Source organism: Hoplias malabaricus, chromosome 3 (genome assembly GCF_029633855.1).
Source record: "Hoplias malabaricus isolate fHopMal1 chromosome 3, fHopMal1.hap1, whole genome shotgun sequence".
Taxonomy (NCBI): domain Eukaryota; kingdom Metazoa; phylum Chordata; class Actinopteri; order Characiformes; family Erythrinidae; genus Hoplias; species Hoplias malabaricus.
This window is the reverse complement of record NC_089802.1, coordinates 80,431,181-80,449,509: the sequence shown is the minus strand read 5'-3', so window position 1 is coordinate 80,449,509 and position 18,329 is coordinate 80,431,181. Positions and strand designations below refer to the sequence as shown.

The window sequence follows — 18,329 nt, the reverse complement described above, 5'->3', positions numbered from 1 at the left end:
TATATGCAAATTGTAGGCCAATCAGAGTCCTGTAAACTACCTGTGGGCGGAAACTAAAGTAAAGACCAATCAGAACCCAGCACGGAGTTTGTGCTGTGTTCCGATTGGTTGTCAATAAAACAGGATATTTTAGAGTCTGACCAAGACCATGGACCAATCAGAGTGTGGTACCGAGCATATAGACCGATCATACCTATGTTCACTAATGTGTTGCCTGACCGTTGCTGTGTTGTTTAGGATGGTTGCTGAGGTTATGTATGAACAATCATTCCTATGGTATCCCGGGTGGTTGCTCAGAAATTGCCAAGTCATTAGTTTGGTATCCAGGATGTATGCTGAGGTGTTGCTAGGTTGTTGCTGTGGTAAGGTGTTGCAAGGCTATTGCTATGGTACCCAGGATGGTTGCTAAGGCTACGTGAGCTGATTCCTATGGTTACCAAGGATGGTTGCCTAGGTGTTGCTATGGTATGGTAAGATGTTGCTAGGCTGTGGATATGGTAACCAGGGAGGTGCCTAAGGTGTTGCTAGGCTGTTGCTATGGCACCAATGGAGTGTGGCTAGGCTGTGGTTATGGAAACCAACGAGTTTGCTAAATTGTTTTTAGGCTGTTGCTTTGGTAAACAAGATGTTTGCTGAGGTGTTGTTGTTGCCATGCTGTATTGGGTGATTGATTAAATGTTGCTAATCTGTTGCTGTGGTAGCCAGGGTGGTTGCTGAGGTGTTGCTAGTCTGTTGCTATGGTACCCAGGGTGATTGCTGAGGTGTTGCTAGTCTGTTGCTATGGTACCCAGGGTGGTTCCTGAGCTTTTGCTATCTTACCCAGGGTAGTTGCTGAGGTGTTGCTAGGCTGTTGCTTTGGTAATCAGGCTGGTTGATGAGGTGTGATAGACTGTTGCTATGGTACCCAGGGTGGTTGCAGAGGTGTTGTTAGTATGTTGCTATGGTTCTCAGGGTGGTTCCTGAAGTGTTGCTAGGCTGTTGCTATGGTACCCAGGGTGGTTGCAGAGGTGTTGTTAGACTGTTGCTAGAGTACCCAGGGTGGTTGCTGAGATGTTGCTATGGTACCCAGGGTGGTTGCAGAGGTGTTGTTACACTGTTGCTAGAGTACCCAGGGTGGTTCCTGAGCTTTTGCTATGTTAACCAGGGTAGTTGCTGAGGTGTTGCTTTGGTAATCAGGGTGGTTGCTGAGGTTTTGTTAGACTGCTGCTAGAGTACCCAGGGTGGTTGCAGAGGTGTTGTTAGTCTGTTGCTATGGTTCTCAGGGTGGTTCCTGAGGTGTTGCTAGGCTGTTGCTATGGTACCCAGGGTGGTGCAGAGGTGTTGTTAGACTGTTGCTAGAGTACCCAGGGTAGTTCCTGAGGTGTTGCTAGGCTGTTGCTCTGGTTCTCAGGGTGGTTCCTGAGGTGTTGCTAGACTGTTGCTCTGGTTCTCAGGGTAGTTCCTGAGGTGTTGCTAGACTGTTGCTCTGGTTCTCAGGGTGGTTCCTGAGGTGTTGCTAGGCTGTTACTCTGGTTCTCAGGGTAGTTCCTGAGGTGTTGCTAGACTGTTGCTTGAGTACCCAGGGTGTTGCAGAGGTGGTGTTAGTCTGTTGCTATGTTTTTTTTTTTTTTACATTTCATGTCAAATCTTTGTCTTACTGGAATTCTGTGAAGCTGCTTTGTGACATCAGTTGTGAAAAGCGCTATATAAATAAATTTGATTTGATTTGATTCTCAGGTTGGTTCCTGAGGTGTTGCTAGGCTGTTGCTATGGTACCCAGGGTGGTTGCTGAGGTGTTACTATGCTGTTGCTAGAGTACCCAGGGTGGTTGCTGAGATGTTGCTATGGTACCCAGGGTAGTTGCAGAGGTGTTGTTACACTGTTGCTAGAGTACCCAGGGTGGTTGCTGAGATGTTGCTATGGTACCCAGGGTAGTTGCTGAGGTGTTGCTTTGGTAATCAGGGTGGTTGCTGAGGTTTTGTTAGACTGCTGCTAGAGTACCCAGGGTGGTTGCAGAGGTGTTGTTAGTCTGTTGCTATGGTTCTCAGGGTGGTTCCTGAGGTGTTGCTAGGCTGTTGCTATGGTACCCAGGGTGGTGCAGAGGTGTTGTTAGACTGTTGCTAGAGTACCCAGGGTAGTTCCTGAGGTGTTGCTAGGCTGTTGCTCTGGTTCTCAGGGTGGTTCCTGAGGTGTTGCTAGACTGTTGCTCTGGTTCTCAGGGTGGTTCCTGAGGTGTTGCTAGGCTGTTGCTCTGGTTCTCAGGGTAGTTCCTGAGGTGTTGCTAGACTGTTGCTCTGGTTCTCAGGGTGGTTCCTGAGGTGTTGCTAGACTGTTGCTTGAGTACCCAGGGTGTTGCAGAGGTGGTGTTAGTCTGTTGCTATGTTTTTTTTTACATTTCATGTCAAATCTTTGTCTTACTGGAATTCTGTGAAGCTGCTTTGTGACATCAGTTGTGAAAAGCGCTATATAAGTAAATTTGATTTGATTTGATTCTCAGGTTGGTTCCTGAGGTGTTGCTAGGCTATTGCTATGGTACCCAGGGTGGTTGCTGAGGTGTTACTATGCTGTTGCTATGGTACCCAGGGTGGTTGCTGAGATGTTACTAGGCTGTTGCTATGGTTCTCAGGGTGTTGCAGAGGTGTTACTAGGCTGTTGCTATGGTACCCAGGGTGTTGCAGAGGTGTTGTTAGACTGTTGCTAGAGTAAATAGAGAGGTGCTGCTCTCTTGTGGCATAGACAGAGTATTACAGTATTAATAAAACAAAAATATTGATTGCACAATAATTTGCAAACTTTTTATAATTTACATAAATAACTAAATTCACTAGGATCTGAGAGTTTAATAATTCACATATTAATGAGCATATTTTAATCTGATGTGTGCTGTAGGTGGAGGCTCTTTCCCCACAGCTGCAGGGGGCGCCTCAGGGTCCAGGGTGGGATCATCTCCTCGAGTCACTGTCTGTGAGAAGCGTGGTGTGTGTGAAACTGTTTATGGGTGTGACTGAGTGTGTGACTGGGTGTGTGTGTGTGTGTGTGAGAGAGACTGGGTGTGTCTGTGAAACTCTACACGGGTGTGACAGTGTGTGTGTGTGTGTGTGTGTGTAACCGTCCACAGGTGTGAGCGTGTGAATGACTGTCTGAGAGTGTGAAACTCTCCAGAAGTGTGTGTGTGTGTGTGTGAGTGACTGGTGACTGGGTGAGTGTGAGGTGCTCTGTCCAGGGTGTGTCCAGTTATTCCAGAGAAGATAACCCTGATCAGGATGATCCCACCCTGGACCCTGAGGCGCCCCCTGCAGCTGTGAGGAAAGAGCCTCTACCTACAGCACACATCGGATTAAAATACGCTCAATAATATGTGAAGTTCAGACAAGGGGAATGCATTATTCCTGGGGGGTGTAGGTGAGTACTGTGTCCAGCAGGTGGCGACAGAAGCTTAATTTCTGTTGTATGAACTTCATATCGTGTTCCTGTATTTACTGCATTTAAACAACAGTGGTTTAACACTTTCTCCCCGAACCTGCCCCACGATTAGAATTACCCCTCACTTCACTTATAAACACACTATTGACACGTTCCTATCAGTAAACAGTGTGAACCTCTTTAAAACCTGCAGCGTACGTGGGTTACGGTTTTACAGAGTCTTTTAGTCTAAGAGTCATTTTAAAGCCTCTGTTTCTCACGTGAGACGATGGAGATCAGATCAGTTCTCAACAGAAACATTAAAAACACCACCAGCTTTCTTTAAAAATACTGTACACAGTTTAAAGAGACAGAAGAGCCACTTTAATATCAATCACAATAAAAACCCCAGCCCCGATTGTGTGAAGTCCTCGTACAAAAATAGACTCTGGGTGATTTCTGTTAGAGATTTCCAGAGGAGAGAGGGTAGTGTTGTAGAGTGGGGTCTGTGCTCATGAACTCTGACATTAAAGCTCTCTCCTCCACAGAGCGCAGACGACACGCTTCGTGATCAAAGTCCTGTTTGTTCTGTGCTCAGAAATGAAGCAGCTGCTCAGGAAAGTCCCTAGAAGCATGTGCACACACACACACACACCACTATACTGCAGTTAGAAACGACCCCCTTATAAAGACATCAACATCTTCACTCTCTGTCCCCTCTCTCAGCTCCACTGTCCACTCCGTCACTCCGTAGTCCATCAGTGGCTCTGCATACTTCATCACCCCCCTCTCCCCCTGTTCCTCAGCGCTCAGGACCCCCACAGAGCAGGTGTGACGTGGTGGTGGATCATTCTCAGAGCTGCAGTGACACTGACGTGGTGGTGGTGTGTTAGTGTGTGTTGTGCTGGTGTAGAGTGGATCAGACACAGCAGTGCGGCTGGAGTTTTTAAACCCCTCAGTGTCTGGACTGAGAACAGTCCACCGACCAAAAACATCCAGCCGACAGCGTCCTGTGTCACTGATGAAGGACTAGAGGACGAGCGACACACACTGTGCAGCGACAGATGAGCTACTGACTCTGACTCTACAAGGTGGACCAACTGTAGAATAGAGTGCTCTGGGGAGGCGAGTGGAGCTGAGGGAACTGACTTCCTGCCTGATCAGTGTCTATATAAATACAGCACTGTACCTTTAATACTGTGACTCTCTCAGAGCGAGGATCATTTGAGACAGTGGCCAGGTTTACGATGATTTCCCACAGTGTGAATTCGACTGAGACTTTCAGGAAACACACCACCCACTGAACCACATTTACACCGACCTCAGGGGAAACACACCTAATGATGAATCCCCTGTAACCCCCGACTGAGCCTTAAAAACAGCGCTGCGGAGGGGAACAGAAGCAGACGGTGGGGTCTCCTCCATCATCATCATCATCATCATCACTCCACAGAGACTCTGGAGACGGTGGAGGAGCTGCTGGAGGAGGAGAGGGAGTAAAATACTGGGTGTGTGTTGATGTCTGGTTCCATTCACCTCTATTGAAGTTTCTCTATCAGAGCCCACACTGGACAAGGAAGGTGTTTCCAATAAAGTGGCCACAACTGCGGCAGGAGCTGGAGGCGCGAGGTGTTTCCAATAAAGTGGCCAGGGAGAGAATAATGTCAAGAATTCATAAGAAGTCCCACACAGTCCAGTTTTAGTGTTAAAGCGCCATCTTAAAGGTGCGGTCCGTCATTTCCTCCATCGGTTCTCCTTCACTTACACCAACCCCTAGTGGCCTGGAGGAGAACCCTGTATTAAACCTGTGTGGGGGACCCGCTCTGTGGAGCATAAACGGGTTCGTTCAGGGGGCAACAGAGCGGCTTGATTCTTCGTTCCATGTGAGTTACACTTTAAAGATTTAAAATAATAAATAATCATTGTCGTGGAAAAATGACAGATTGCACCTTTAAAGCCCCTCCCTCTGGAGGAGCAGCGATGAATGTGTGAAAACGTCCTCAGAGCGCCACACACACATCGGCTTTCAGGTCCGAGTCCAAACTTGGTTCACGCTCCGGTAGGAGAGCACACACACACACACACACACACACACACACACACACACACTGATGCAGTGCGCGCAGCGTGGTCCAGGCGCCCGGGGTCAGGGGATGATGCCGGCGAAGGTGTTGATGGGGAGAGGGAGTCCTCTGTCCATTAATTTGCTCAAACCCTCGTCCACTTTCTCCTCGGACGAGAACTTACTCATCACTGACTTCTGGACGAAGTACCCGGGGTCTTTACACGGCGTGATCTCAACACTGAGGAGCAGAGGGACACAAGGACGTCACTGAGCATTCGCAACAACCCCCTTATCAACAAGTGTGTGCTTTGTCTTTTTTATTATTCATTTCTAATTATTTAGGAATCAAGCAAAAAACAACAAAAGAAACCGCTTCAAAGACAAACTGCAGTGCAGCTCACAGCTGGAGCCTGTCCAATCAGAACAGAGGGATCACCAGGCGCCAGCGGAGAGGGCGAGTACCTTCACCACAGCGGTGTAAATACAGCCTTAGCTACAAGAGCAACTGCGCCCCCTAGCGTCAACAAACTCTAAAACACGCTGAAGGGGGAGGGGCGGGGAGGAGGGGCGCGGTGTGGAAGACTGTGATGGGTTTGTTCTGTTCTTGGGGACAGTACTGTGTCCAAAAGTCAGTGTGAGTGTGTGTTTTTTGGTGACGACATAGAGACAGAGAAATGCTTATTTAAAGACATTGTTTTGTTCCTAAAAGGTGTGTGAGTTTTTAATAACTCCAGTGCTCTATTCACAGCTCCGGTGTCACTCACGACTCTGACCCTGGATCAGGGACAAAACGCTGAAATACAACATACAGAATGGCTGTCGTGATGTTGGGGGCTTCATGGTGAACCGAGTCTGGGCTCTAATGGGTTAAAACGACAATTACACACTGCACAAAAACACTTTAAAAGGCACGTTATTAAACAGAACCCAGCGCAGCGTGTCCTCTCACCTCTGGACGTCCCGAAATGTCCTGCGCAAGTCTTTGTCCAAACACACGCTGAAACCCGTCACCTCCGGGGTCTTCAGCTTCAGACTGCACGTCCTGATCCTGGAGCCCTGAGGGACACACACACGTCCACACCTCACTTTCACTGTGCGTTACAAGCATCGGCTCCATCACCTGTCTCCCTCGTTCTCAGAGTGGTGTAGCTCTAGAGCCAGGGGAGGGGGGATACAGATGAAGCTCTAGAGCCAGGGGAGGGGGGATACAGATGAAGCTCTAGAGCCAGGGGAGGGGGGATACAGATGAAGCTCTAGAGTCAGGGGAGGGGGGGATACAGATGAAGCTCTAGAGCCAGGGGAGGGGGGATACAGATGAAGCTCTAGAGTCAGGGGAGGGGGGATACAGATGAAGCTCTAGAGTCAGGGGAGGGGGGATACAGATGAAGCTCTAGAGCCAGGGGAGGGGGGGGATACAGATGAAGCTCTAGAGTCAGGGGAGGGGGGATACAGATGAAGCTCTAGAGCCAGGGGAGGGGGGATACAGATGAAGCTCTAGAGCCAGGGGAGGGGGGGGGATACAGATGAAGCTCTAGAGTCAGGGGAGGGGGGATACAGATGAAGCTCTAGAGTCAGGGGAGGGGGGGATACAGATGAAGCTCTAGAGCCAGGGGAGGGGGGGGGATACAGATGAAGCTCTAGAGCCAGGGGAGGGGGGGGATACAGATGAAGCTCTAGAGCCAGGGGAGGGGGGATACAGATGAAGCTCTAGAGTCAGGGGAGGGGGGGATACAGATGAAGCTCTAGAGCCAGGGGAGGGGGGATACAGATGAAGCTCTAGAGTCAGGGGAGGGGGGATACAGATGAAGCTCTAGAGTCAGGGGAGGGGGGGATACAGATGAAGCTCTAGAGCCAGGGGAGGGGGGGATACAGATGAAGCTCTAGAGCCAGGGGAGGGGGGGGATACAGATGAAGCTCTAGAGTCAGGGGAGGGGGGGATACAGATGAAGCTCTAGGGCCAGGGGAGGGGGGGTACAGATGAAGCTCTAGAGTCAGGGGAGGGGGGGATACAGATGAAGCTCTAGAGCCAGGGGAGGGTGGGATACAGATGAAGCTCTAGGGCCAGGGGAGGGGGGATACAGATGAAGCTGTGAGGGTAAAAGAACCATGCTGTAGAAATATAACTATCTTTTATCACAAAAATCAGCTTGTTTTAGCCCAGGAACCCAAACAGGTTCTGCTCCCTAATGGACCTCTGTGACCCGGTGAAAGGGTGAATGAGGTCTCACCGAGCTGCTCTTGGTCTTGGTGCTGCTGAAGTCCACTGTCAGACAGTTCAAATCTGAGAGAGGAAAATAAAGACGATCAGAGGAAGGATTCTGTGACATTTTATTCCAAAAAATAAGCCAAAACTGTGTGTGTGTGTGTGTGTGTGTGCATATGTGTGTGTGTGTGTGTGTGTGCATGTGATTGAATGTGTGAATGAGTGACTGTGTGATTGAGTGACTGTGTGAGTGAGTGACTGTGTGAATGAGTGATTGTGTGAATAAGTGACTGTGTGAGTGATTGACTGTGTGAATGAGTGACTGTGTGAGTGATTGAATGTGTGAGTGATTGTGTGAATGAGTGACTGTGTGAGTGATTGAATGTGTGAGTGAGTGACTGTGTGAATGAGTGACTGTGAGTGATTGACTGAATGAGTGACTGTGTGAATGAGTGACTGTGTGAGTGATTGAATGTGTGAGTGAGTGACTGTGTGAATGAGTGACTGTGAGTGATTGACTGAATGAGTGACTGTGTGAATGAGTGGCTGTGTGAGTGATTGAATGTGTGAATGAGTGACTGTGTGAATGAGTGACTGTGAGTGAGTTACTGTGTGAGTGAGTGACTGTGTGAATGAGTGACTGTGTGAGTGATTGAATGTGTGAATGAGTGACTGTGTGAATGAGTGACTGTGAGTGACTGTGTGAGTGATTGACTGTGTGAATGAGTGACTGTGTGAGTGATTGACTGTGAATGAGTGACTGTGAGGCTCAGTGTGAGTGAGTGACTGTGTGAATGAATGACTGTGTGAGTGATTGAATGTGTGAATGAGTGACTGTGTGAGTGAGTGACTGTGTGAATGAGTGACTGTGTGAGGATTGACTGTGAGTGAGTGACTGTGTGAGTGATTGACTGTAAATGAGTGAATGAGTGACTGTGTGAGTGATTGAATTAGTGACTGTGTGAGTGAGTGACTGTGTGAATGAGTGACTGTGTGAGTGATTGACTGTGAGTGAGTGACTGTGTGAGTGATTGACTGTGTAAATGAGTGACTGTGTGAGTGATTGACTGTGAAGGAGTGACTGTGAGGCTGTGAGTGAGTGAGTGAGTGAGAAGCGAGTTTAAAACGGAACGACTGAATGAGTGATTTCTTTTCGCTGTGTTAAGGTCTCACCTTCCGTCCTGTTGTTGGGGACGGCTGATATCTGAACCCCGGTCGTCCTCAGAGTGAGACCACTCTCTGTTTCTCTGTTGCTAAGAGACACCTGAGAGAAACAAGAGAGAGAGAGAGAGAGAGAGAGAGAGAGAAACAGATGGGGAGGGGGGGAAATCCACTCAGTTTGAGAAAGCGTGGTCTTCAGAGAAGTATCTTCACTCTTTTCTGAAATGACGCGAGTTACAAACGTCATGTTTAACCCCTGCAGCGCTGACCGGCCCCAGACTCTAACTTCACTGCGGAATCGAACCCTTACTTCACCGGTCAGTGTCTGACCACAGGGCCGACCACGTCAGCAGTTAATTAATAGTTCAATCAGGACTCAAGCTCACTTCTCTAACCTTACAGCCAAGAGTGTGAGGAGCGTGAGGAGCGTGAGGAGCATGAGGAGCGTGAGGAGCATGTGAGGAGCCTGAGGAGCCTGAGGAGCGTTAGGAGTGTGTGAGGAGTGTGTGAGGAGCGTGTGAGGAGCGTGAGGAGTGTGTGAGGAGTGTGTGAGGAGTGTGTGAGGAGCGTGTGAGGAGTGTGAGGAGCCTGAGGAGTGTGTGAGGAGCGTGAGGAGTGTGTGAGGAGTGTGAGGAGTGTGTGAGGAGTGTGTGAGGAGCGTGAGGAGTGTGTGAGGAGCGTGTGAGGAGCCTGAGGAGTGTGTGAGGAGCGTGAGGAGTGTGTGAGGAGCGTGAGGAGCGTGAGGAGTGTGTGAGGAGCGTGAGGAGTGTGTGAGGGTCTGACCTTTCTGTAGCTGAGAGAGACCAGAGCTCCACACAGTTCCACAGGACCCTTCTTCTGTCTGATGGTCGCCTCTGTGGAGGACACACGGTCACTTTAACACACTGCGTCTGGACGTGTCACTGGACTCCAACACCTTAATCCTCTCATTCACTCATTCACTCACTCTTCACTGTAATTCACTTATTCATTATATTCACCGACCCACACTCAATCGTTCAGAGTCGCATTCTGAGTCTATTATTAATTCATTAGAATGAAATTTAAATGAATCTACCTCTGAATGTTCACCATTTTAAAAAGTTACTGAAAACTCAGTTTTTTTCTAAACTTAAATCTAACTTTAAAGTGTATTTAAGGAGCACCTTTCAGACACAAAGAGCCTCTAAAGCACTTTACCACGAGAAACAAACAGTAAAAAAAGCAAAGAATGAAAACCTGAGACACTTATAAAATCTTTATTACAGTTACCTCATAAAGACACGTGTTTCACATTGACTTCATTAATGAAATATATAATAAATAATAATAAATGAGTTTCATATTCTTTTTATTCATATTATTCCATTTAAATTTGTATCTTTCAGCTGTGGTCTGTAGCCCTCTTTAAGAAACGCAGATTACAAATGGAATTTATTTTTACTGGAATCCGTTATTAAACACAAACCTTTCGTTGTGGTGCGGTGCGCTTTAAACTCAGGGAAGTCAATGCCGAGATGAGAGAGGAAGACTTCTTCCACTGGATCCTTGGTCTGATTGGAGAAAACGACCTACACACACACACACACACACAGACAAGTGTTAATGAATCCTGAAAGTGAGGAAGTGTAAATAAACGGGTAAAAAAACAAAGTGTCTGGGTCCGGTGCTAGTCTTTCTCTCTCTCTGCTCACGGCAGAGAAACGCCATCTGGAGGTTTTTAGACAACGGAGAGACTCCAAACGCTGAAAAGCACCAACCGAGATGAGGATGTTGCTCTATTCCTGCTCCATAGGGGGGTCACACTGACTTATTTCTGCTGTTACAGTTACATTACTTAAGGTGGAACTGACTCTAAATTCAGGAGAGCGCTAACTGCATGAAAGTAAACACAGAGGGAAAGTGCTACAAAACTAAACAGCTCGAGTTACACATGAGTTTCTGTGGGAATTCAAACAGTGAATAAACACTTACAGACAATTTACACTTCAGACACCAACAAGATACAGTCACTTCTTACTCACACACACCACTCCACATTAAAAGATACAGTCGCTTCTTACTCACACACACCGCTCCACATTAAAAGATACAGTCGCTTCTTACTCACACACACCGCTCCACATTAAAAGATACAGTCGCTTCTTACTCACACACACCGCTCCACATTAAAAGATAGTCTCTTCTTACTCACACGCACCACTCCACATTAAAAGATAGTCGCTTCTTACTCACACACACCGCTCCACAGAAAAAGATAGTCTATTCTTACTCACACACACCGCTCCACCTTAAAAGATACAGTCGCGTCTTACTCACACACACCACTCCACCTTAAAAGATACAGTCGCGTCTTACTCACACACACCGCTCCACCTTAAAAGACACAGTCGCTTCTTACTCACACACACCGCTCCACCTTAAAAGATACAGTCACTTCTTACTCACACACACCGCTCCACCTTAAAAGATACAGTCACTTCTTACTCACACACACCGCTCCACAGAAAAAGATAGTCTCTTCTTACTCACACACACCGCTCCACCTTAAAAGATACAGTCGCGTCTTACTCACACACACCACTCCACCTTAAAAGATACAGTCGCGTCTTACTCACACACACCGCTCCACCTTAAAAGACACAGTCGCTTCTTACTCACACACACCGCTCCACCTTAAAAGATACAGTCACTTCTTACTCACACACACCGCTCCACCTTAAAAGATACAGTCACTTCTTACTCACACACACCGCTCCACATTAAAAGATAGTCTCTTCTTACTCACACACACCACTCCACCTTAAAAGATACAGTCGCTTCTTACTCACACACACCGCTCCACATTAAAAGACACAGTCGCTTCTTACTCACACACACCGCTCCACCTTAAAAGACACAGAGCTTCTGAACGTAAACAAAACAGAGAGAACTGCAATTACCCACAAACATAAACTTTCCCTTTAATGCAATAAATATTTAATAAATGTTTTATACATGTTCTACACTCCCCATAGGTCTAGACTAAAGGTAAGAAGTGTTCGTCAGGGCTCCAATCGCCATGTCTCGCTGCTATTATATAAATATTCACCAATCTGGTGCTCACAAACCAGAGCCAGATGAGGTGCTCGCTACTCACTGGCCAAAGGCAGTGAGGTCAGCTTAAGGTAGAAACATCTCTGGTTAAGTCCTTCCTGCAGAAAGCCTGGTGAGCTGTGTTTTTTGGGTCCTGCTCCTTAACAGAACTATTTTCTACATTGCTTCTGTTTGCTGCTTTAAAGAGGACCGTTCCGAGGTGTGGAGACATTCTGCTCTAGGCGTGAGGCTGGTGGAGAACCGTGTTCCTGAATGACGGACAGTAAGAACCCCGTCCTGGAGCTCGCTCACCTTCACGTAGTAGATGGAGAAGTAAACTGGCTGCTGCCCCATCCGCACGTAGTAGGAAATCTCATCTGCCAGAAAAGGGTTGGGCTCATGGGGCTTGGTCAGATCACACTGATGGGCAGGAAAAAAAACACACACACACACACACACACACACATACACACACACACAAAGACATGTTAATATATGAAGCTGGACCACAGTGTAGCTCATGTTTACAATGGGTTACAGTGACTAACAGAATCAGAAACCACTGTGTGGGGCATTTATCAGAGACAACAACACACCTCTCCCCCATTCAGACAAAGTCTGATACAGTCAGACACAATCAGACACAGTCTGATACAGTCGGACACAGTCTGATACATTCAGACACAGTTGGACACAGTCTGATACAGTCAGACACAGTCAGACACAGTCTGATACAGTCGGACACAGCCAGACAGAGTCTGATACATTCAGACACAGTCTGATACAGTCAGACACAATCAGACACCGTCTGATACATTCAGACACAGTCTGATACAGCCAGACACAGTCTGATACAGTTAGACACAGTCAGACACAGTCAAAAACAGTCTGATACATTCGGACATAGTCAGACACAGTTTGATACAGTCGGACACAGTCGGACACAGTCAGACACAGTCGGACACAGTCAGACACCGTCTGATACAGTCAGACACAGTCGGACACTGTCTGATACAGTCAGACACAATCTGATATAGTTGGACCCAGTCAGACACAGTCTGATACAGTTGGACACAGTCTGATACAGTCGGACACAGTCAAAAACAGTCTGATACATTCGGACATAGACACAGTTTGATACAGTCGGACACAGTCAGACAAAGTCTGATACAGTCAGACACAGTCGGACACAGTCAGACACAATCTGATACAGTTGGACCCAGTCAGACACAGTCTGATACATTTGGACACAGTCAGACACAGTCTGATACAGTTGGACACAGTCAAAAACAGTCTGATACATTCGGACATAGTCAGACACAGTTTGATACAGTCGGACATAGTCAGACACAGTCTGATATAACTGGACACAGTCAGACACTGTCTGATACAGTCGGACACAGTCTGATACAGTCAGGCACAATCTGATACAGTTGGACCCAGTCAGACACAGTGATACAGTTGGACACAGTCAAACACAGTCTGATACAGTCAGACACAGTCGGACACAGTCTGATACAGTCAGACACAATCTGATACAGTTGGACCCAGTCAGACACAGTGATACAGTTGGACACAGTCAAAAACAGTCTGATACAGTCAGTCACAGTCAAAAACAGTATGATACAGTCGGACACAATCAGACACAGTCTGTTACAGTCAGACACAGTCTGATACAGTCGGACACAGTCTGATATATTCGGACACAGCCAGACACAGTCTGGTACAGTTGGACACAGTCAAACACAGTCTGATACAGTCGGACACAGTCAAAAACAGTATGATACAGTCGGACACAGTCTGATATAGTCAGACACAGTCGGACACAGTCTGATACAGTTGGACACAGTCTGATACAGTCAGACACAGTCTAATACAGTCGGACACAATCAGACACAGTCTGTTACAGTCAAACACAGTCTGATATATTCGGACACAGCCAGACACAGTCTGATACAGTCAGACACAGTCTGATACAGTTGGACACAGTCTGATACAGTCAGACACAGTCTAATACAGTCGGACACAATCAGACACAGTCTGATATATACGGACACAGCCAGACACAGTCTAATACAGTCGGACACAATCAGACACAGTCTGATACAGTCAGACACAGTCTGATATATTCGGACACAGCCAGACACAGTCTGGTACAGTTGGACACAGTCAAACACAGTCTGATACAGTTGGACACAGTCAAACACAGTTGGACACAGTCAAAAACAGTATGATACAGTCGGACACAGTCGGATATAGTCAGACACAGTCGGACACAGTCTGATACAGTCAGACACAGTCTGATATAGTCAGACACAGTTGGACACAGTCTGATACAGTCGGACACAGTCTGATACAGTCGGACACAGTCTGATACAGTCAGACACAGTCTAATACAGTCGGACACAATCAGACACAGTCTGTTACAGTCAGACACAGTCTGATATATTCGGACACAGCCAGACACAGTCTGATACAGTCAGACACAGTCTGATACAGTCAGACACAGTCTAATACAGTCGGACACAATCAGACACAGTCTGATACAATCAGACACAGTCTGATATATACGGACACAGCCAGACACAGTCTGGTACAGTTGGACACAGTCAAACACAGTCTGATACAGTTGGACATAGTCAAAAACAGTATGATACAGTCGGACACAGTCGGACACAGTCTGATATAGTCAGACACAGTCGGACACAGTCTGATACAGTCGGACACAGTCTGATATAGTTAGACACAGTCGGACACAGTGTGATACAGTCGGACACAGTCAGACACAGTCGGACACAGAGTGATCAACAGTGAGACAGAAATAGAGATATAGAGAGAATAAATGAGAGTGACCTGATGGAGAAAGAGGAAGAAAGAGACAAAGAGAGGGGGAGACAGTAATAAAGAAAAGACTTAAGTGAGAGGAGAGTGAGAGCAAGACAGGAGCGAAATACAGAGAGAGGGAGAGAGAGAGAGAGAGAGAGAGAGAGAGAGAGAGAGAGAGAGAGAGAGAGAGAGAGAGATGGGTTAATACCATGGAGGCGAGTTTGGGGATGGTGAGGCCCAAGCTGCTGACATTAAACTCGTACCAGGGGTCCACCATTGACAGGTACGAGCCCACTGCACACAGGTCACTGTCCAGAACGTTCTCCTGCAGAACACAACACAGGGGGAACCAGTGGTCAGTCCAGAGCCAGCTTAGAACACTGCTGTGAGGATTTGATGGCATTCAGCCACATACAATATCATTGCCTGATTGTTTCTGGATAATTTTGTGGAGTGTGTGTGTGTGTGTGTGGGTGTGGGTGTGTGTGTACCGTGCTGGGGGACGAGGGCTGTTTGGTCACTGGGATGTAGAACATCTTAATGTTGATCTTCTTGGTGAGGAAGAGTCTCCGAGCCTCTCGTTTCCTGTGGGAGCAGAGTGTGGATGTTCAGAGCTGAGTGTCTAAACCGGGCAGTGAGACGGAGCGGGGGCAGGCGGTGGGGGTGGGGGTGGGGGTTGCGGGGGCTGGGTGTGTCTACCGAGGACCGTGGGGAGTTCAGGGACAGAGACAGCTGTCCTCTGGGAGTGTGAGTGCTTCTGACGAGACACAGCAAGACAATCACCACAGGACAGTTCAACACGCTTCCAGGAGAACACTAATCACCCAGGTCTGTTACATCATCTAAACCTACCCCACACACCTGCCCTGGACAGCACTGTGATTGTGTGATGGAGGAAAGCTGGGGTCATCTGACCAATCCAGAGAGAGCATGTGTGGATAATAATCATTCATTTGTTTAATCAATCATTAAATCAATCATTCATTCATGTTCGGCAAGTCTTTCTTACTGTTCAGGATTGTGCCCAGATTCACTGGACAGATCAACACAGTCACCCTATCTCTCACACACTCACCCAGTCACTCACACACTCTCACAGCTGCAGACAATTTCACACATTCACACAGCCACTCTCTCTCACACACACCTGTGGAGACTTTCACACATTCACTCAGTCACCCACCCTCATTCCTGTGACTGACCCCGAAACCCAGGACACCACCTGCAGCGCCCCCTGTTCCTTCACGTTCTGCCTCATGTACGCATCTTCGTGTTTGTGACTGAGTGATGTTTGAATCTGGGACATAAACAGCCCCTGAGGTGACCACCAGGGGTCAGTAAATCCCAGCTGAGGGTCAGTCTGTCTGCGCTGGACGGTAGTCTCACCTGAGCCAGTAGTAAGCTCTGGCGAGTCGCCCGAGGACGCGGTCGTCCCCCATGAGGACGACGTTGGCGGTGAATTGTCTCTGCGGCTGCGGGAGCGAGTCCGTTCGTCCCGTCTTCCTCTGGAGGACGGCCCTGCCGCCTGTGTCCTGCAGAGCGTCCTGTATCAGGGACATGCTGTCGGTCAGAGAGGGCTTCACCTTCATCCCCCCGCGGCGAGACAGCCCCGACTCCGACCTCCGGACCTGTCCCCCGCCGCAGAGTTCTGACTCCGAGGCCTCGCTCGGCTGCAGGTCCCTCTCGATCCCGCTGTCCGTGGACATGACCGAGTGCCGCGGCATCTCCGAGTCCAGGTCGGGGAGGTCAAAGTCCTCCGGGGACAGAGAGCAGCTGTCCGACAGCGAGCTGGAGCGGATAAACTTGGTCAGCTCTCGCCCTGAGGACCACATTCAACAGAAACATCTTTATTACTTACTCCGTTTAAATATAGGGTTTTCCTCTTTATTTATTCTCTACAATAACTTCACTTTCTTTTTTTATTCCCGACAGGTTTCTTTATGTATTTTGTGATAATTATTTCATTGATTTTAATGCACATTCACATCTCTTCAATGTCAACAAACACAGAGCATTATTATTAATTATTAATTATTATTATTATTACGCACTCTGTACACACTGAACTTGAATCAATTCACCCTCAAAACACATACACACACACTCACAGAGCTCCTCCTCCTCCCACCACATGTGGAAGCTCATGTCTGGGACGGGAAGCGGAACGCCGGTCAGAGCGCCACGGGACAATGGATCTGAAAAACACAGAGACACAATGACACCAAAAACCAAACAACTGCTCTACAACACTTCCTTCCACTTCCACAAAGAAAACAGATCTCACACACACCCCAGAGTGTGTGTGTGTGTGTGTGTGTGTGTGAGAGAGAGAGAGAGAGAGAGAGAGAGAGAGAGAGAGAATGAATGAATGAGTGTGGAAGGGGATATAGCAGGTAAACTGGAAAACATTAAAAAATAGAAAATAAAAGAAAAAAGAATAGAATAAAACTGAAAAGTACAGGACAGAGAAGAGAACAGATTTTTAAAAATAGAAAGGAACAGAACAGAAAATGAAATACATAAAATCAATTTAAAAAAGGAATAGAAAAGTTAAGAACAAAAAAGAAAAGAGAAGAGAACAGAGCTGTGTGTGAATCCTGCCCTTCTTTAGAGTTCCTCCAGGTGGTTGTGGGGTATCTTTACAGATGTAACGGGGATAAGTCAAAAACACAGATTCATGAGAAGCGTGTCTTGATCTCTGGGCATCAGTACAGTAGAGCAGTGTACAGTACAATACAGTAGAGCAGTGTACATTAGAGTACAGAAGAGTAGAGCAGTGTACAGTGGAGTAGAGCAGTGTACATTAGAGTACAGTAGAGCAGTGTACAGTAGAGTACAGTGGAGTAGAGCAGTGTACATTAGAGTACAGTAGAGCAGTGTACAGTAGAGTACAGTGGAGTAGAGCAGTGTACATTAGAGTACAGTAGAGCAGTGTACAGTAGAGTACAGTGGAGTAGAGCAGTGTACATTAGAGTACAGTAGAGTAGAGCAGTGTACATTAGAGTACAGTAGAGCAGTGTACATTAGAGTACAGTAGAGTAGAGCAGTGTACATTAGAGTACAGTAGAGCAGTGTACAGTAGAGTACAGCAGTGTACAGTAGAGCAGTGTACAGTAGAATACAGTAGAGCAGTGTACATTAGAGTACAGTGGAGTAGAGCAGTGTCCAATAGAGTACAGTAGAGCAGTGAACTGTAGTGTACAGTAGAGTACAGTAGAGCAGTGTACAGTAGAGTAGAGCAGTGTACCTTTCCCAGCGCTGAGTAGCACCTCAGTGTAGAGCTGCTGTATTTTCTGGACCAGGTGACTGTGACTCTGCTCATTCTTACTCTCTGCAGCACTCTGCTCTACAGCTGACAGCACCTCTCCGAAATAACACTCCACATCCTCCAGCTCCTGAATACACACACACACACACGCACGCACGCACGCACACACACACACACACACACACACACAGGGAGTTAAACACACACAGTCATCCAGAGACATATATGGAGAGATATATGGTAAACAAATATGTGAACACACTGCTGCAGATCTATAAACACACATACACAAAACAAACACATCTGCAGCTCATATCACACACACACACACACACACACATGCAGAAAGAGGTCTGTCTCGTGGATGTCCG

General features: G+C 47.4%; 1 protein-coding gene across 4 annotated transcripts in view; it reads right to left on the bottom strand.

The window, feature by feature from the left end:
• Positions 1 to 5,035: 5,035 nt before the first annotated feature.
• The window catches only part of LOC136690820 (phosphoinositide 3-kinase regulatory subunit 6), a 39,429-nt gene continuing 26,135 nt past the window's right edge, over positions 5,036 to 18,329 (bottom strand). For all 4 annotated transcript variants that reach the window (XM_066662855.1, XM_066662854.1, XM_066662853.1 and 1 more), the window contains 12 exons: positions 17,938 to 18,085; positions 16,799 to 16,885; positions 16,077 to 16,509; positions 15,182 to 15,275; positions 14,899 to 15,015; positions 12,177 to 12,284; positions 10,258 to 10,360; positions 9,594 to 9,664; positions 8,823 to 8,913; positions 7,675 to 7,727; positions 6,396 to 6,502; positions 5,036 to 5,684 (listed from right to left, as the gene is read on the bottom strand). In XM_066662855.1, the coding sequence (XP_066518952.1) occupies positions 5,528 to 5,684; positions 6,396 to 6,502; positions 7,675 to 7,727; positions 8,823 to 8,913; positions 9,594 to 9,664; positions 10,258 to 10,360; positions 12,177 to 12,284; positions 14,899 to 15,015; positions 15,182 to 15,275; positions 16,077 to 16,509; positions 16,799 to 16,885; positions 17,938 to 18,085 (1,569 nt within the window). In that variant the 3' untranslated portion in view covers positions 5,036 to 5,527. The remainder of the gene's footprint in view (positions 5,685 to 6,395; positions 6,503 to 7,674; positions 7,728 to 8,822; positions 8,914 to 9,593; positions 9,665 to 10,257; positions 10,361 to 12,176; positions 12,285 to 14,898; positions 15,016 to 15,181; positions 15,276 to 16,076; positions 16,510 to 16,798; positions 16,886 to 17,937; positions 18,086 to 18,329) is intronic.